Below are 20,705 nucleotides of genomic sequence, written 5' to 3'. Positions count from 1 at the left end.
GACCTTGGACGGCTAAGATCTGCGTCTCAGATGGAAGAGTGGTTGTTGATTGTTGCAACCCTTCGTTTTGGCAGCCATCGGCATGTAGCGGGGTCGTCATGGCTTTGGCATGCAAACGTGGATGACATGGTTATCCATTGGCACGGTGGAGCGTATGGCATGGTTGGCATGCCTTGGAGTGAGGATGTGGCTGGCACGGCATGTCATTGGCACATGTGGTGCGGATGGCATGGTTGGCATGCCTTGGCGCGGAGGATGTGGCTGGCACGGCATGCCATTGGCACATGTGGGGAGGCTGGCATGGTTTGGCATGCCTTGGCGCGGGGGATGTGGCTGTCACGGCATTCCATTGGCACATGTGGTGCGGCTGGCATGGTTGGCATGCCTTGGCGCAGAGGATATGGATGTCACGGTTTGAAATTGGCACAGTGGTGCGGCTGGCATGGTTTGGCATGCCTTGGAGCGGAGGATGTGGCTGGCACGGCATGTCATTGGCACATGTGGTGCGGATGACATGGTTGGCATTCCTTGGCGCGGAGGATGTGGCTGGCATGGTTTTCCATTGGCACAGTGGTGCGGCTGGCATGGTTTGGCATGCCTTGGCGCGGAGGATGTGGCTGGCACGACATTCCATTGGCACATGTGGTGCGGCTGGCATGGTTGGCATGCGTTAGCGTAGAGGATGTGGCTCGCATGGTTTGCCATTGGCACAGTGGTGCGGATGGCATGGTTGGCATGCCTTGGCGCGGAGGATGTGGATGGAATGGTTTGCCATTGGCACTGTGGTGCGGCTGGCATGATTGGCATGCCTTGGCGCGGTAGCATGAGAATTAGGGTTTGGCATAGATGATGTTAGTCTATGCTAAGGGTTCTATCGTGGAACATGACTCATGTAAAAAAAAGGTACCCCGGTAATTCTTGCGTAGGCATGCTGATTGATTCAATAAATATGCTAATGGTCATAGTGACGTCATGTTAGATGTGCGGTTTTACGATTTTAACCCTAAGCTAAAAACCACCATCAATAACAGGGTATTGCTTGTTGAACTCAGCCATTATTCTAGCAATAATTGTGTCAGTAGAATGCTGAATTTTGAGAGGTTTTGCATCCAACCACTTGGTGAAATATTTCCAAGGAGAAATCAACCACTCATAGCGTTTGGTGAGTGCTGAATTATTAGAAACATTGAGTCCCCGGACCAGGGTAGCATATTTGATAGTTGACAATATGGACGCATGAGGAGGAATAAGACTTTCCTGAGTACGGAACCTTTGGATGAAAGTATGTACATTTTCTTCAGGCTTTTATTTCAGTTCCATCAAGGCTTTGACTTCCTCCAGATGTTCGAATGATGGAGTATCCTCTGCTTCTTCTGAATCGGAGCTTTCTTCAACAGAGAAATGTGCAATTGAAGGTGTTGGAGTTACCTTTTCAACATGAATCCATGTTCGTCCAAGGTGAAAAAGCGGGGGTCTAACAACACCACCCAATATTTCACTTAGCAATCTGTATGGATTAACTCCGAAATACTTTGCCAGAGAATCAACTAGACGGTCATACTCAATCTAGATTAAAGTATCTCAAGGAATTAATATCTCTCACTTGTTTTGATTTACTCAAGCTAAAACAATAGCGAGTCTTTAATCAAACATAAGGAATAACTTGGATGGTACCAAAGACCAATATCCAAGTGTTAATCAATAAAATCAACAACCACAAGGTCGGATCTCTAATCGATTAAACTTTAACGCACAACCTTATTATTTCAATTATATAACAAATATAATGCGGAAAAGAAATAACACAGACACCAGAAATTTTGTTAACGAGGAAACCGCAAATGCAGAAAAACCCTAGGACCTAGTCCATATTGAATACACATTGTATTAAGCCGCTACAGACACTAGCCTACTACAAGCTAACTTCGGACTGGACTATAGTTGAACCCCAATCAGTCTCCCACTAATTCAAGGTACAGTTGTACTCCTACGCCTCTGATCCCAGCAGGACACTGCGCACTTGATTCCCTTAGATGATCTCACCCACAACTAAAAGTTGCTGCAACCCAAAATCGCAGAATTTATAATAAACAAATCTGTCTCACACAGAAAAGTCTATCAAAGGATAAATCTGTCTCCCATAGAAGAACCCTAGGTTTTGTTCCGTCTTATGATATGAAATCAAGGTGAACAGCAACCAATTGATAATTCGGTCTTATATTCCCGAAGAACAACCTAGATTAATCAATTACCTCTCAACAATCTTACTTGAATACACAAGAGGATGTCGAGGAATCACAAACAGTGAGACGAATATGTTTGTGACTTCTTTATCTTTCCTATCGGAGAACTCTCACGATCTCAAGCCAATCAATAAGATTGTACTCGTACGATAGAAGATGCAAGATCAGATCACACAACTACGATAAAAGTAGTATCGGCTGGCTTCACAATCCCAATGAAATCTTTAAGTCGTTAACCTGGTTTTAGAGAAGAAAACCAAAGGTTAGAGGAGAATCGACTCTAGCGAGATCACTAGTATCACACAGACGTGTGGGGATTAGTTTTATCAATGCTAGATGTCTCCTATATATAGTCTTCAAATCAACGTTTTTCCTTGGTTACAAAGCAATCCATATTCACCGTTAAATGAAAACTTGATTTAGATTCAAGCTAATATTTCTCAACCGTTAGATCGAAAACTTAGCTTGTCACACACACTTGAGATATATGTTTACTAGGTTTGTGAAAACCGTGCCCAAACGTGTACGTGTATGTTGGTTCAACACAGTAACCCAAAAGGTTAACCATATGAGCATCTCATATTAACCTAGTTCTTCTTCACCGTAACTAGTTCAATTGACTTCAAATGAACTAGTTAGAGAGTTTTTCAATTGCTATGAGATCTTATGTAACTACACAAGACACAACTAAAACAAAGATGATTCGATTCGATTGAATCGGCTCATGAACTTTATAGCCACGGTTTGCATAAAATATTTCTTAGTAATTTAAGTTTCATTCAGAGCATATCTTTAGATCACAACCTCTTAAGCACACAAACAAGTTTGCGGACTTAAGACAACCGGCAAAGTTTTCCAAACTCAGCAGAAAATATTGGCAAGGAACCAGTTCGCGGACTAGGTTCGCGGACTAAACACGCAAACGAGATTTTGGAAAAACCCAGCAGAAATTCTCGGTAAGAGAACTTCCGACAGTTCGCGGACTAAGTTCGCAGACTGGGTTCGCGGATTTGACAAAGCCAATTCCTCCGGTTTCTCTTGATCAACAAAGTTCAAAAACTTCGGCTCAAGGAATACATGGTTATATAATCTAAACTCTAATTCCAACCATTGAGACATTCTCAGAGGACGTTATATAGTCGTTATTCACAGACCGTTTCCCGTCAGAGCAATTCTCAAAGTGATTGAAACTTTTCATGACTTTCGTCACTAGGTGAAGATAAACCCGATCAAAGCGAAACGCTTTACCAACACATGATTTCGAGAAAAAGATAAGTAGAGTATACTCAGCTCGAAATGTCAAATGTGTATGATCCAGTCTATATAGCATACGACTTTTGTCTCATAAGAAATAAGAGATAGAATAGATAGACTTTTGAGTGATAGATAAGTTCAAGTCTCCACATACCTTTTTGTTGATGAAGTTCCACGGTTCCTTGAGTATATCTTCGTCGTTGTATGATGAATCGCCATGAAGTCCTTGAGCTCAACTACACTTTTCTATCCTAGTCTGACACTTAGCTATAATATACTAGAAATCAAGACTCATAGTTTTGATCACTAACATTGACAAACATGCTTGATATAGCAATGCATGCGAGGTCGACCGAGCTATGCTCTAACACAAGGATCATATCATATCCTGGGTCTTCCCTGATTATGTGAAATTTGGTTTCTTCCCAGATTGAACCGGTTTTTATCTTGAGGATGATGAAACCATATGCGTCCCTGGAAACTCCTTCATGATCTCTGACCGCAATGGGGCCATGAGTGGCTTGTTGTCGAGTAATGCCTGCAGCTCTGAGGGTTTTCGAAGGAATAATATTGACAGTGGTTCCCACATCAACCAACATTTTCTTGAATTCATTTCCTTTGAGGTGAACTGTAGTGAGAAGTCCCCAGTCGTACATCTCCTCGTCTGTTGTTGGAGGCTCAGCAAGTGTCTCATGGATTACTAGACGCTTCCCTGACACGATGTGATTCAATTCTGCAAATAGATCACTTCTTTGGGCCTTTGACAGGTATAGAAATTCACAGGCATGTTCAATCAAGGATTGGACTGCTTCCTTGACAGGTGGTTCAGAGAGCGTGAAGGTCCTGATAGGAAGAGGATTTATGTGCACTCCTTCAGTCCCCAGTTCCCCTGAATCAGATTTTTCTTTGAATATACGTTTCAAAGATCTGCAATCACTGGTTGGATGGCTGACATATCTGTGGAAGCGGCATTAGCGTGGATTTTCCACTTCTTCTTCTGTTGGCTCTCTTCTGACGGGAGGTAGTTTGATCGCACCGTCTTGAATCCAGACTTCCAATAAATCGATCACCTCTTCGATGGGAAAAGGGAAATCTGGCTCTTTTTGGTCGTTCTGTTGACGCTGATCCGGTGGTTATGCATTTCTAGCCTGATTGTTCTTCCTTGGTGCTTTTTTAGGATGGGACGCTGGAGGAGCATTCTTGTGTTGCGCCTCAGATTTCCTCTTCCTTCCTTCAGCAACATTCGTGGAAGGTTGGACATTGTATTGTCTATTGACCAGGCGTTTGATGTTGCTTCGAGTGTCTCGTGGCTCCTCGGTTTTGACAGTTTTTGTTCTTTCCAGTAAGGCTGGAGCAGTAGTTGTTGATCGCTTAGCCGCTTCATGGAGTTCTGAGAAAGTTTGGAACCGGAGATTTTCCAGCAAGGCTCTGTTGACAGGGGTCATCCCGTTGATGCACAAGACCACCAATTGTTGTTCAGTAACATTGGGCTCATGACAATCCAAGGCTTGAATTCTGAACCTCTTCACATATTCGTTTGGATGTTCGGTGTTTTTCTGAGCTATTCTCCCCAAGTCAGAGAGAGTAATATGCTCTGAAACGAAAAAGTATTTCTTGTAGAAGGCACTAACCGTTTCTCCCCAATTAGCGATGATCCTTGGTGCGATGTTGTTGTACCAAGTATATGCTCGTCCGGTCAGAGACTTTGAGAACTCTTTCAGTCGGACGACATGATTGTGTTCATGTTCTCCTAATGCCTCCATGAATCGAGAAACATGCTCTCGGGCGTTCCCCGTTCCATTGTAAAGTATGAACGTTGGAGAATGATAAGTGCATAATTCACTCGATTTTAGTGTCAATTTCATGTTAGTAATTGCTTCTATTCTTGCAAATCATTGTATATTACGTTTGTTTTCTCTTATTTTTGTTTCATTAGGAGAATTGCCTAAAAAGAAGTGAATTTGCACTTAATTGTGCAATAAAAGAAGCTCGCTACAAGTGGAGAAGGGCAAAGACCAAGAGAAACTCGTTCAAACCAGGGAGGTCTTGCTATCACGTTGAAGAGGATGAAAATACAAAGTCAACGGCGAAAGAACGGAGTCATTTTGAGTTCGTATGAAGAAGTTATGAGCAAAACAAGAATTTGGAAGGCCAAAGGGCAAAATGATCATTTTACATGAAAGCATTATTGAGAGGCTCATATGCTACTCACGGAACCAAATTTTTTCTGGTTATTTATCAAACATTGGGACAAAAATGAAGTGGCACCACCTTAATTAATTAAAGAACAAAATGTAAATGGAATCTACTGATTTCTTTTACACTTGAAACAAGGTGGGACCATGCGAAGACACAATGTGCAAGAGAAGTGTTTGGCGCATGCAAAACTCAAGTGGGGTCCATGGAGTAACTTTTCATGCAAAACCAACAAGAAAAGGGATATTTCTCTCATGCGATACACTTATTCTATCATGCATAGAGCTGGCAAACGGGCGGGACGGGTCTGGCTTGTGACCAACCCGCGGGTTACGGGTTAATACAAGCCTGAGCTCGCGGGTTGAAATTCTTCACGGGTGGTCATTTATCCCACCCGTGCCCGTCCCGGGTAAAGCTCGCGGGTTTACGGGTGCTCACGGGTTACCTGGTTTTTGTTGAGTCAACTCGCCAGAAATCGATTTCTGGGCTATTTCCTTCCACATTCAGGGCATCTAAAGTTCCTTTCCTACAAGCTACAACCTAAGTATCTAACATTCATCCAATTCATTTGGTATATCAATTCAAAAACTCAAAATTGCAAAACTAAACAAATTAGTCTTCTTAAAGAAACACAGACACAGTCACAGTCACACAGATACTATCATAGTATCATACATTCATAACATCTCAACATCATCATCTTCATCATCAGCACTCATAACATCCTTGAAATGGTCTGGTTCTGGTAACTCTTGCTCTTGTACACTTGACATCCTGAAATGGATGGAGCGGCCACAAAGAACAAGTCAAAGAGTCATTCAGAAACATGAAAATTACATAAACAGAAATTGAAAAAATACATAGACAATGACATCCAACAAAACTATTATAGTACATGCATTTTCAAGTCATCCAAAACAATAACATCTAACAAAACAAACAAATCAAACAAATCCCCTAAATCTCTGTAAAGAATGAAAATTACCATAAAAGATAAAGAAGTCAAATTTTATTTGATTTAAATTTACAAAATGTACTTACAGATTTAGGGGACAACCACTTATCCAAACTGCTCAAACCAAAATTTAAAGATTTCACTAGAACTCCAATCTACAAAACAAAAAGGATGCAAGTACAGCAGTAACAGCACTGGTTTAAATGTAGAAAAATGCTGGTAATATGAATGATACTTCGAAAAAGATAAACAAAGAAAGACCTTTTGTATATGATTTCAATCACATCAAGCATGTTAAATCTCAACCAAAATTCAAACTAAACTCATTCAATTTGAAGCTCATACAATTAATATCTCAAATTCACAAGCAAACTCTAAACTGCTCATTCAATTCCAACCCATTACCCATAGTACCATTACTATCATTTCAATTTCACAAGCAAAACTGTTGAATACGAATACAACAAATAAATCATGGAAGTATGGAACTGAACAACATGAGTACATGACCAAATCAAACAGATCTTGTATATATAATCATCAGATTCATCACCAATTACAATCATACAATAAACTAAAACATGTGAAATTCAAAAAAATCTTAATCAAATCAAATTCAAAATCAAACAGAATAACAGATCTACTAAGAACAAGTCAAACTGAAGACTGAACTCAAATCGAATGAAAAAAAAACATCTTACATATTATTAATCGAACAGAAAATCAATTCACTCTTCACGAACCCAGAAAATCAATTCGTTGTTGTATTCCTCCGATCTTCACGAGCCCAGAAAATCAATCCGCTCTTGTATTTCTCTTCAAGACTTCAAACAATTTGTTATTCAAGCAGGCTAATCAAAAAATTTATATAAAGAAGAAAACAAATAAGAAAATCTGATTACCTGTCTTTGATCTTTAGATGAATCTAATAATTTTTCTGTCACTTCTGTGAATCTGTGAAGTTTACTCAGGAGAGTAGGAGACTCAGCAGCGCTGCAGCAGGGTCAGGGAAGAAGAAAAAAAGAGGAAGGCGAGCTAGGGTTTTTTCCTTTTATATGAAGAGGAACGAACATGTTACATGACACGTAACAGATAACTGTGTCATTGTGTGACACGCAGCAGCCTAAGTGGCAGTGGGTGCGGACCGAGCCGGGTTACCCGCGGGTTGCACGGGACGGGACGGGTTAACCCGTTTCTTCACAAGCCACTAATTATACAACCCGCGCCCGTCTTGTGTAGTTACGATCCGGGACGGGCACGAGTTTTCACGGGACGGGACGGGCCAAACCGCGGGTTTTGGCTCGGATTGCCAGCTCTAATCATGCAGTAACAGATGTACTTATTCTCTCATGCAGAAACATCCTTAATTTGGAAGACAATCGAATAAATAAGAGACACCGTGCCAGTTTTTTATTGGACCATGAGGTAAATAAAGATGGTTCTTGATGCTATAAATAGAAAAAAAAAATCATTCTTCGACACATTCTTTTAGCCGTTTTCATTTCTTGTGAGAATAGAGAAACAAAGAGAGAAAGCATTTTCATTTTAAGTTTTATTTTAATTCTTTCTCTTTTCTTTATTATTAGAATACATTTAGTTATGAGTAGCTAAATTTTTAATTGATTAGGGATGATTTCAAAGTCCTGAACCATGAAGCATTATTTTTCTTAACCACGTTTGTTTCAAGTTTTATTTTATTATTGATTATCTTTATTATTGTTAATGTCTAAGAATATTGAGAGGTTATTTAAAGTGATCAATTAAATTAACCAATCAATATTTCTTCTACAAGTTTAGGGTTATGTGATATGTGTAATTGTCACATTAACTCTTTACACAAGTAGTAAATCGCAAGAGCTGACAGAGGGATTTTGTTAAGCAATTGTGTGTAAAGATAACACCAGTAAGCAGGTCGAGCCTATGCGTCTGATGCTGGGATCAACCTGATTCACATAGTGTAAAGCATTCGACTAATTTACAACGTGAGAGCTTATTCTTGGTGGGTTGGTTGGATAGAATCTGGTAGTCGAGCGCTTCCGTATCCATTGACAGTAGGAATCCGGGGGATAGCAGAGCTTATTGCTATTCTACGGTTGGTAACAATATATTCAACAAGAAATAGATTTATATTTAATTAAGTTTCGGTTCAGTGACGGCGAATGATTCCCGAGTCATCTTTCTCCATATTGTTTTAAACTAATATTTATTATTTTAGTTTTATTAGTTACTTTGATTAAAATCTAAAAACCCCCATTTCAGTTACTTATTGACAGTTAAAATCTCCCTTCTCTTCGTGGGAACGAACTCCTGCCATTATATTACCAGTTAATTGTGTGGAAAGAAGTAATTAATTTGTCGCGTAAACGACGCGCACCAAATTTTGGCGCCGCTGCCGGGGAACAGTCGGTAGCTTTTAGTTGTTTTATGTTCTTTTAGTAATTTTATATAGTACTTTTGTTTTTAGATTTTTCTTTAATTTTTTTTTGGTTAATTTTAGTTGCTATTCCTTAATTTATTTTTTGTTAATATTTATTTTAATTTTATTTAGATTATTATTGTTATTTTACATTTATTATTTTTACTTTTATTTTCAATATTTGTTAATATTATTTTCTGTTAATATTTATTTCTGGTAATACAAAAAAAAATCTATTTTAGATTATATTTAATTATTTTGCATTTTAATATTTTCTAGATTTTACCCTAGTTTTTGTGGTTTCAAGTACATAATCTCTGGCACCTAAACGGTGGGATTACTCAAGGTGCGGAATTACAACTCGCAGGGGAACAGTACTGCAAGAACATCAACAATCGCAACAAGAACCGTCTATTCAAGAGATGGTTAATACAGACGACGAGAGAGATCCTCCACCACCTCCACCTTTGGAGAAGATGCTACGAGAGTTGACATCTCCATACTTAGATTCACAACCATTTGTATTACTTTAACTAACACATTGGAGCTGAAGCCGAATCTGATTCATCATTTACCGAAGTTCAAGGGACTTCCGGGTGAAGATCCAAACCGTCATCTTCAAAAATTCCAGCACAAGATGACAAGTCTTAGACAAGGTACCGAAGACAGTGATACGGAAATGCTGCAAGCTTTCCCATTCTCTTTAATAGATATGGCAGAAGAATGGTTGTATTATCTTCCCCCAGGGAGTATTACAACATGGGCTTAAATGAAAAAGTTATTTCTGGAGAAATATTTTCCTGCTTCCAAAGCGGTCGCTGTTCGCAAGGAGATTAGTGGCATTCTGCAGATTACCGGGGAGTCTCTTCATGAATATTGGGAGAGGTACAAAAAGTTGTTGGCAAGCTTTCCTCACCACAACATATCTTCGACACTTATTATCCAATACTTTTATGAAGGATTACTTCCAAAACAGAGGAATTTGATTGATGCAGCTGGTGGTGGTTCACTTACTAAAAAGACAATCTCGCAGGCAACTAGCTTGATTGAGAGCATGGCTTCGAACGCTCAACAATTATACACCAGAAACAACTCAAGTGTTAGAAGAGTTAGCGAGATAGGAGAGTCTACACAATCAGAGCAACGGATATACAACATCGAAAAGGTGGTGAAAATAATGGCAGCAGTTATTATTCCTACTTATGAAGAAGAGTCTGAACAGGTGAATGTTGTGTTCCCTAATCATAGGCCAGGGTATAATCCGTACTCTAGTACCTATAATCCAGGTTGGAAAGATCACCCGAACTTCAGCTACGCAAACAAGCAAGATGTAGCTCCTAATCCGTATGTTCGACCAGGTAGTTTTCAACAACCACAATTCCAACCTCAGCAGCAATCACAACCTCATAACCAAGATTCTAAGCTTGATACTCTGATCTTCATTGTAAGATCTAAATATCGCACAATAATAAATCTTGCGAGAATGTAGCAGAGCCTGCGAAATTGTAATGAGAGCCTGAGAAAACGTAGCACGGGATCCGAAAATAGGGGAAATATGAGCTGTCATCCACTATGTAAACACCTATATAAAGAGAAGAGCAGGAGAGAGAAAAGAGGATACATATTTTAGGATGAGAGAGGGAGACACAATTAGAGAGGAAAAACAGAATTTGTATTATTATTATCTCCTTCTTCTTCCTTCTTCAACCAAGAGCTCCAAATACTCATTAATGGAGTCTCAATTGTAATTCATATGTAATTACAAACAATCATAGTGAAACCTAACCCCGTGGATGTAGATCACATTGATCGAACCACGTAAATCTTGCGTCTCTCTTTATAATTTTAGCACTTTTATCTTTATTTTCATATCAAATAAGTTTAGATCTAGAAATCATAGTCATGATAGTACAAGGGGTGTGTTGTAGGATTTCCTGCAACTACATTTTGGCGCTAGAAACAGGGAGGAGTAAAGGATTTATCCCTCCTGTAGCTTGTTGGTTCAAGAAGTTTCCATGAAGATTAGCTACTGTTCATATTTTTCTAGATCTACAAAGTTTAAGTTCAAAAATGGAAATTTCATGGAAAAAATCACACTTTCAGTAAGTAAACATCATCAACAATTCAAAGACATGAAAAGAGTGAGAGAGAAAAATTAGTTGTTGTGGTGAAATTTAAGGAAAAAATGGAAGTTTCAGTGGAAGATTTTCATGTTCAGGAGAAGAAACAAGAGAAAGACGAAGATAAGATAAGAGGCAGGCGCTGTAATTTCTGTCACATATGGTTAAGGTTGAGCGAACAACAAATAGGTCACGAGTTCGAATTCGCAGAGACACATATTTTTCATTTTCTTCTCATTTGCATGGGAGAATAAAAGAATAAGGAAAAAAGTTATGCGTTAATTTCGCAGAGAGGTTCTTGCAAAATTGGTCCGGAGAGAAGTATGTGCGTTCGTGGTCGCAAGTTCGAATTCGCCTGCGAACATAGTTTTCTTCTTTTTTACAGAGAGCGAAGAAATGAATAATTTCGCAATATTGTTTCATTATTTCGCAAACAAGAGGCAGCACAATTGGTCATCTGCGAAGTTAAGGAGTTCATGGTCGTGTGATCAAGTCCTAACACATGCGTATTTTTTCGCACAAATATTTCTTTGATTATTTCGCACAGAAGAGAGTTGATGATAATTTCGCAGAGATATTTCGCAAAGAAGAAGCTTGCACAGTTGGTCAGGAGGCATGAATGAAAGCAGCAGGCCGCGAGATCAATTCTTGCTTCTCGCGTGTTTATTTTTGTTACACGAAATTTATACAGAAGTGCCTCTCACACAGTTGGAATTTGATTACTTCGCAAGAGAGGCTTAGCACAGTTGGTATGGTGCGAGAAAATCCAAGAAGAAGGTCAAGGGTTCAAGTCTCACTTCTCACGCTTCTTTTTGCTGCGCGAAATTCATACATTTCAAGGCATTTATTCACTTCTTTGACAACAACAACGAATCACATAAAAGCTGAGTACCACTTTCCTTGAACATTTTACTTTTACAGAAAATAAAAATTTTTTGATTTGATTTACAAAAGGCGATATAATCGCAGAATTACAGAAATTTTAGAATTACAAAGATTCCACAATTACAAAAGAAACCGAGAAAAATCTCGCACAGATCAATTTATATATATTCTCTTGAAAATTTGCTTTGTTTCAAATGAGAATGATATCTAACATGGAGAGTAGTAGGAGGCAAAATAAGACCTTCCATCAACAGGCTAGTAAGACCTTCCATCAACAGGCTGCATAAGACCTCATTAGGATCATTTCCATGAAAGATGTTTATCGGATGAGACGAAACAAGTTATACAAAGGAAATCAAAACAAAGAAAAACGATTTGAACTTGCAATTAAATGAAAATTTTTGATAAAAGAAATGTTGAATACTAATCTAAATTCTTATTTGCATTACAGCATTGCATGAGGCAGAGAACGTGGAGTATATTTTCACAATACTTCTTATTCGCAATCAAGGACGAATACTTCTTATACTTCTCAAAGGATACTTCATACTTCTTATAGATTTCGAGGATTAAGTACTTCTTATACTTCTCAAAGGATACTTCATACTTCTTATATATTTTGAGGATTGAGTACTTCTTATACTTCTTCAAGGATACTTCATACTTCGCATACTTCAAGAGATGATACTTCTTATTTACTTTGCAACGCTCCGGAACTTCACAAAAGAATAGAGGAAAGTACGTACCTTTCAAGTCCAATATTATTTCGCTCGTTCCTCCAACAACTACTACTACAAAGTGGATTTTTCCTTAAAGATCGCTCTTCAAGCAATATTCAAGGAAAAAGAGGCAAGATGTAAGATCCAAATATCGTACAATAGTAAAGCTTGCGAGAATGTATCAGAGCCTGCGAAATTGTAATGAGATCCTAAGAGAACGTAGCACGGGATCCGAAAATAGGGGAAATATGAGCTGTCATCCACTATGTAAACACCTATATAAAGAGAAGAGCAAGAGAGAGAAAGGAGGATACACATTTTAGGATGAGAGAGGGAGACACAATTAGAGAGAGAAAAAACAGAATTTGTATTATTATTATCTCCTTCTTCTTCCTTCTTCAACCAAGAGCTCCAAATACTCATTAATGAAGTCTCAATTGTAATTCATATGTAATTACAAACAATCATAGTGAAACCTAACCCCGTGGATGTAGATCACATTGATCGAACCACGTAAATCTTGCGTCTCTCTTTATAATTTTAGCACTTTTATCTTTATTTTCATATCAAATAAGTTTAGATCTAGAAATCATAGTCATGATAGTACAAGGGGTGTGTTGTAGGATTTCCTGCAACTACATCCATGTTCCAACAAAGTCAACAGAAAGTTGACCAACATATGCAGAAGACTGACTCTGCTATTAAAGATCTACAGGCCCAGATGGGGCAAATGGAAACTGAGGTTAATCAGCTGAAAGCACGAGCATCAACAAAGCTTCCATCACAAACTTTTGTGAATCCAAGAGAGAATTTTAATGAAGTATTTTTGAGGAGCGGAAAGCAGACAGAAGATCCAAAGCAACAAGAAAAGGTTAGTCCCAACTCAGAAAAGGAAGTAGAGGTGGAAACTGTTCCAAAGGAAAAGCCAACTTCAACTAGTCAACCTAAGGACACGACTCCTACTTTTACCACACCACCTCCTTTTCCTAGTCGTTTCGCCAAGTCAAAGAAGAAAGTTCTAGACAAAGAAATTATGGATATCTTCAGCAAGGTGCATATCAACATTCCATTTATTGAGGCTATCAGAACAATACCCAGGTATGCCAAGGTTCTGAAGGATTTGTGTACAAGGAAAGAGAGGTTGATTGCTAACGAGATCACTCAGGTGGGAGAAAGCGCTTCATCTATGTTGTTGAAAAAGATTCCGACAAAATGCAAAGATCCTGGCGGTTTTACAGTGCCGATCAATATTGGTGACCGACGATTTGAGCGTGCTTTGCTTGATTTGGGTGCTTCTATAAGCGTAATGTCATCCGATGTTTATGATTCTTTGAACCTGGGACCATTGAAGGATACATGGATTATCATTCAATTAGCTAATAAGTCTAACATATATCCTAAGGGACTTGTGGAAGACGTGTTAGTACAAGTGAATGAATTGATCTTTCCGGATGATTTCTTTATTGTGGATATGCATAATGGAGACAATTGTTCGTCTACTTCATTACTTCTCGGGAGACCGTTCATAAAGACTGCTAAGAGGAAGATTGATTGTGATACTGGGACACTCACTATGGAATTTGACAAAGAGATTATACTTTTCAATATCTTTGAAGCTATGCGTTATCCAAGTGATATCCAGTATGCATTTTATATTGATGTTATTGGTTCGTTAGCACAGCAGATGTTTGATTTGAACAACGATGAACTTGAATCTTTTCTACAAAATAACATTGATTTGGATGTCCATGGAATTCCTAACTTGGACATTGATATTTGCAAGGAGGTTTCTGAGGCGTGTGGCGCTTTAACGGCATCACAAGAAGTTATAACATGTAATATTTCCTATATATCTTTACCTGTAACTGATGAAGTTCCTTTACCCTATATTGTGCAGGCACCTAAATTAGAGTTGAAGCCTATACCTGATCACCTAAAGTACTCCTACTTGGGTGATAGGGAGGAGCTTCCAATCATTATTGCAAAGAATCTCACAGCAGTACAGGAAGAACGCTTGCTTAGGGTTCTGAAAGAGCATAAAACGGCTATTGGTTGGACAATTGCTGACATCAAAGGCATTAGTCCAGCCATGTGCATGCATAGAATCCTTATGGAAGATGATGTCAAGCCAGTACGTGATGCTCAGCGTAGGCTTAACCCCCCAATGATGGAGGTCGTAAAGAAAGAGATCCTCAAAATTCTAAGAGTGTAGGGGTGATTTACCCAATTTCTGACAGCAAATGGGTTAGTCCGGTACAAGTGGTGCCGAAAAAGTTGGGTGTCACTGTTGTACAAAATCAAGATGATGAACTCGTTACTACAAGAATTCAAACAAGATGACGAGTTTGCATAGACTACAGAAAGCTCAATTCGGTTGCTCGCAAGGATCATTTTCCTTTGCCTTTCATTGATCAGATGTTAGAGAGGCTAGCAGGACATTCTCATTATTGCTTTCTGGATGGTTATTCGGGATACAATCAGATTGTTATCTCACCGGAGGACCAAGAAAAGACGACTTTTACTTGTCCTTTTGGAACGTTTGCATATAGACGGATGCCGTTTGGTCTTGCAATGCGCCTGCCACTTTTTAGAGATGTATGGTAAGTATATTTTCTGATTATGTGGAAAACATCATTGAGGTATTTATGGACGATTTCAGTGTTTATGGTGATTCATTTGATATTTGTTTAAATAATCTTGAACTTGTGCTTAAAAGATGCATAGACACTAATCTTGTTTTAAATTGGGAGAAATGCCACTTTATGGTAGACCATGGTATAGTGCTCGGTCACGTCGTGTCCTCTCAAGGGCTCGAAGTAGAAAAGGCAAATATAGACTTGATTAGAAACTTACAATACCCCACTTCGATGAGGGAGATTCGCTCGCTTCTTGGTCATGCAGGTTTTTACAGGAGATTTATCAAAGATTTCTCCAAAATCTCGATGCCGATGTGCAAATTGTTGCAAAAGGAGGTTACCTTTAACTTAGAAAAGGAGTGCAAGGATGCCTTTGACAAATTGAAGGAATTGTTGACTACTGCACCAATATTAAGTTACCTGACTGGAGTTTTCCGTTCGAGCTAATGTATGATGCAGGTGATTATGCAGTCGGAGCTGTTTTGAGTCAGAAAGTAGAAAAAAAGTCACATGTGATTTATTATGCATCAAGGACCCTAAATGAGGCTCAGATCAACTATTCGACAACTGAGAAAGAGTTGTTGGCTATAGTATTTGCATTAGAAAAATTTAGAGCTTATTTGGTGGGTACCAATGTGATTGTATACTCTGATCATGCAGCACTACGATACCTATTGAAAAAGAAGGAAGCTAAGCCAAGACTCATACGGTGGATTATTCTGCTACAAGAATTCAATATTGAAATTAGAGACAAGAAAGGTGTTGAGAATACTGTTGCTGATCATCTTAGTAGACTTGTTGTTTCCGAAGAACAACTTCCCCTACAAGATTGTTTTCCAGACGAACAACTCTTTTCGATTGAAGGATCAACACCTTGGTATGCTGATATAGTGAACTATTTGGTTACAAGGAAAGTACCTAGTACGATGTCTAATTTTCAAAAGCTAAATCTTAAGAAAATTGCCAAACAGTATGTGTGGGATGAGCCCTACTTGTGGAAATATGGTGCTGATCAGATTATCCGCAGGTGCGTACCTAACTCTGAATTTCAATCAATTTTATTTTTTTGTCATTCTTATGCTTGTGGTGGTCACTTTGGTTCTAAACGGACCGCTCTCAAAGTTCTTGAGAGCGGATTTTATTGGCCCACCCTATTTGAGGATGCATATGTGACCGGTTGCCAGCCGTGCAAATATAATTCACTTTCTCACGCAACTAGATATAAATATAGTACGTGATAAGAAAGAGTTTGTTCCCACAGAGAGGCTTTTGTTGTTATAAAATTTCAGCTTCTTAGTAACCAAGGGGGGGGGGGAATTATTGTTTTTATCTAAGCAATAAAAGTAATTGAAAGCAAAGTAAATAATTGGAATAATCAATAAGGAAAAGATATTGGTCACAGGATAGTATCATTCACAAACATGTATTTTCATCAATGACTAGAATTGATATTTTAGTCTCTCATTTATTAAAAGTCCTAGGATATCTTGATCGCAAGAGTATCCCGTTTATTTCCCGATTTTATCAAAAACAACATTAAAAGATGCTATTGTGAAATCTACCTAAAAAGCAACCTAAAATGTAAAAGCACAATTAAGTTTAACTCCCTAAGAGCAATAAGTTATATGAAATAAGACTAATCAATGCAAACAAACGTGTAAAAGCACTAATTCGTTTTAACAAAGGTTATGATTCATATGTGACTAGTAGGATATATCACTACAAGCACTACTCACATTTATGCTATTTGTAATCAGGAATTTTATCACTTTTTCGTATAATAAAACCTAATCTAGCAATAGATATGAAGACCAATCTATGAAGCTTTGCATCGATATCGGAACCCTGATTTTGCATCAATTATTGTGGTTGCTGAAATTGTTGATGTTGCGGTTGGAGTTGTTGTTGTTGTGGTTGAAATCCACCCGGACGGTTGAAAGTAGGTTGTTGAACCGCACCTTGCTTGTTTACATAGCTAAAGTTGGGGTAATCTCTCCATACCGGATTGTAAGTGTTAGAGTAATCATACCGTCTTTGTTGATTTGGAAAGACCGCACTAGCTTGCTCCAACTCTTCACCATATGAAGGTAAAATAACCGCAGCCATCTTTTGCATCATTTGCTCCATGTTATCCATACTTTGATCACGGTGTGATGATGAATCCGTAACTTCATGCACTCTCCTAACCATTGGTTCACCTCTTGTGTAGAATTGTTGCGAGTTCGCAGCCATACTTTCAATCAACTCGGTAGCTTGGGCCACCGTCTTGTTCACTAGAGCTCCACCACCCGCTGCATCAAGAAGATATCTATCACTTGGTTGGAGACCTTCGTATAAGTATTGTATTATCATCGCGTCACTAAATTGGTGGTGTGGACAGCTTGCCACCAATCTCTTGTATCGCTCCCAACATTCATATAACGATTCTACTACGTGTTGCTTTATCCCACAAATTTCTTTGCGAATTTGAGTAGCCTTTAACGCAAGAAAATACCTCTCTAGAAAGAGTTTCTTCAACCCGTTCCATGTAGTAACACTTCCGGATGGTAAATAATACAACCACTCCTTAGCATTGTCCGCCAAAGAAAGAGGAAAATCTTTCAACATTGCTCCATCCGCATTAGTCTCCGGTGGAAGCATAACCATGATAACGTTGTGGAAATCCATGAGATGCTTGTTTGGATCTTCATTCGCCATGCCATGAAACTTCGGTAACTCTCTAATCAATCCCGTCTTGATCTCGAAGGTTGAGTTTGTCTCAATACACCACCGTTGTGCATCAAGCCTATGAGAAGCCAAGTCCTTGAGTGTACGATTTGCATCACCCGTTGCTTCTTCTTCTTCTTCTTCTTCTTCAACTAGTGGTTCTTCTACATATGGAACCTCTTGTTATTCTTCTAGTTGTAACTCTTCTTCCATTTATAACTCTTGTTCTTCCTTCGTGTCTTGACTTGGTTGGAGTATTGTGCCTCTTCGAGTAGCTATCCCGCACCTTGGATAGTTCCAATCTTTAGAAGCCAGAGATTAGGTACCTGAAAACAATTTTCGCGAACAAGTGAGAAACAAGACAAGAAAACAAAAAAAACAAATATGAAAGCAGAAATGATGATAAGAAACTAAAAACTTAATAACAAGCCGTATGCCTCCCCGGCAGCGGCGCCAAAATTTGACCGCTTCGTTTGCGTCAAAAATAATTCACTTTCTCAGTCAACTAGATATAAATATAGTACGTGATAAGAAAGAGTTCGTTCCCACAGAGAGGCTTTTATTGCTATAGAACTTCAGTTTCTTAATAACCAAGGGGGGAATTTTTGTTTTTATCTAAGCAATAAAAATAATTGAAAGCAAAGTAAATAATTGGAATAATGAATAAGGAGAAGATATTTGTCACGGGATAATATCATTCACAAACATGTATTTTCATCAATGACTAGAATTGATATTTTAGTCTCTCATTTATTAAAAGTCCTAGGATATCTTGATCGCAAGAGTATCCCGTTTATTTCCCGATTTTATCACAAACAACATTAAAAGATGATATTGTGAAATCTACCTAGAAAGCAACCTAAAATGTAAAAGCACAATTAAGTTTAACTCCCTAAGAGCAATAAGTTCTATGAAATAAGACTAATCAATGCAAACAAACGTGTAAAAGCACTAATTCGGTTTAACAAAGGTTATGATTCATATGTGACTAGTAGGATATATCACTACAAGCACTACTCACATTTATGCTACTTGTAATCAGGAATTTATCACTTTTTAGTATAATAAAACCTAATCTAGCAATATATATGAAGACCAATCTATGAAGCTTTGCATCGATATCGGAACCCTGATTTTGCATCGATTGTTGTGGTTGCTAAAATTGTTGATGTTCCGGCTGGAATTGTTGTTGTTGTGGTTGAAATCCACCCGGATGGTTGAAAGTAGGTTGTTGAACCGCGCCTTGCTTGTTTGCGTAGCTAAAGTTAGGGTGATCTCTCCATCCCGGATTGTAATTGTTAGAGTAGGGATCATACCGTCTTTGTTAATTTGGAAAGACCGCACTAGCGTGCTCCAACTCTTCACCATATGAAGGTAAAATAACCGCAGCCATCTTTTGCATCATTTGCTCCATGTTATCCATCCTTTGATCACGGTGTGATGATGAATCCGTAACTTCATGCACTCGCCTAACCATTGGTTCACCTCTTGTGTAGAATTGTTGCGAGTTCGCAGCCATACTTTCAATCAACTTGGTAGCTTGGGCCACCGTCTTGTTCACTAGAGCTCCACCACCCGCTGCATCAAGAAGATATCTATCACTTGGTTGGAGACCTTCGTAGAAGTATTGTATTATCATCACGTCACTAAATTGGTGGTGTGACATCTTGCCACCAATCTCTTGTATCACTCCCAACATTCATATAACGATTCTCCTACGTGTTGCTTTATCCCACAAATGTCTTTGCGAATTTGAGTAGCCTTTGACGTAGGAAAATACCTCTCTAAAAAGAGTTTCTTCAACCCGTTCCATGTAGTGACACTTCCGGATGGTAAATAATACAACCACTCCTTAGCATTGTCCGCCAAAGAAAGCGGAAAAGCTTTCAACATTGCTCCATCCGCATTAGTCTCCGGTGGAAGCATAGCCATGATAACGTTGTGGAAATCCATGAGATGCTTGTTTGGATCTTCATTCGCCATGCGATGAAACTTCGGTAACTCTCTAATCAATCCCGTCTTGATCTCGAAGGTTGAGTTTGTCTCAATACACCACCGTTGTGCATCAAGCCTATGAGAAGCCAAGTCCTTGAGTGTACGATTTGCATCACCCGTTGCTTCTTCATCTTCTTCAACTAGTGGTTCTTCTACATATGGAACCTCTTGTTATTCTTCTAGTTGTAACTCTTCTTCCACTTATAACTCTTGTTCTTCCTTCGTGTCTTGACTTGGTTGGAGTATTGTGCCTCTTCGAGTAGCTATCCCGCACCTTGGATAGTTCCAATCTTTAGAAGCCAGGGATTAGGTACCTGAAAACAATTTTCGCAAACAAGTGAGAAACAAGACAAGAAAACAAAAAAAACAAATATGAAAGCAGAAATGATGATAAGAAACTAAAAACTTAATAACAAGCCGTATGCCTCCCCGGCAGCGGCGCCAAAATTTGACCGCTTCGTATGCTCCACAAATAATTCACTTTCTCACTCAACTAGATATAAATATAGTACGTGATAAGAAAGATTTCGTTCCCACAGAGAGGCTTTTGTTGTTATAGAATTTCAGTTTCTTAATAACC

General features: G+C 38.8%; 1 protein-coding gene and 1 long non-coding RNA gene across 2 annotated transcripts; one reads left to right on the top strand and one right to left on the bottom strand.

Annotated features, from left to right (window-relative positions):
- Positions 1-6,288: 6,288 nt before the first annotated feature.
- Positions 6,289-7,960, bottom strand: LOC113292979. Its single transcript, XR_003331981.1, has 4 exons — positions 7,551-7,960; positions 7,350-7,472; positions 6,735-6,803; positions 6,289-6,467 (listed from the first exon to the last, which is right to left on the bottom strand). It is a non-coding gene; the product is annotated as an uncharacterized LOC113292979 (long non-coding RNA).
- Positions 7,961-10,241: 2,281 nt separating this feature from the next.
- Positions 10,242-15,910, top strand: LOC113295245. The gene is made up of 4 exons (XM_026543597.1): positions 10,242-10,422; positions 13,412-13,659; positions 13,792-14,811; positions 15,884-15,910. Exons 1-4 carry the CDS (start codon positions 10,242-10,244, stop codon positions 15,908-15,910), a joined length of 1,476 nt encoding a protein of 491 aa, XP_026399382.1.
- Positions 15,911-20,705: the final 4,795 nt, after the last annotated feature.

This window comes from Papaver somniferum, chromosome 7 (genome assembly GCF_003573695.1).
Source record: "Papaver somniferum cultivar HN1 chromosome 7, ASM357369v1, whole genome shotgun sequence".
Lineage (NCBI taxonomy): Eukaryota > Viridiplantae > Streptophyta > Magnoliopsida > Ranunculales > Papaveraceae > Papaver > Papaver somniferum.
Note: the sequence above shows the minus strand (reverse complement) of the source record. Positions and strands in the feature narration are given on the sequence as shown.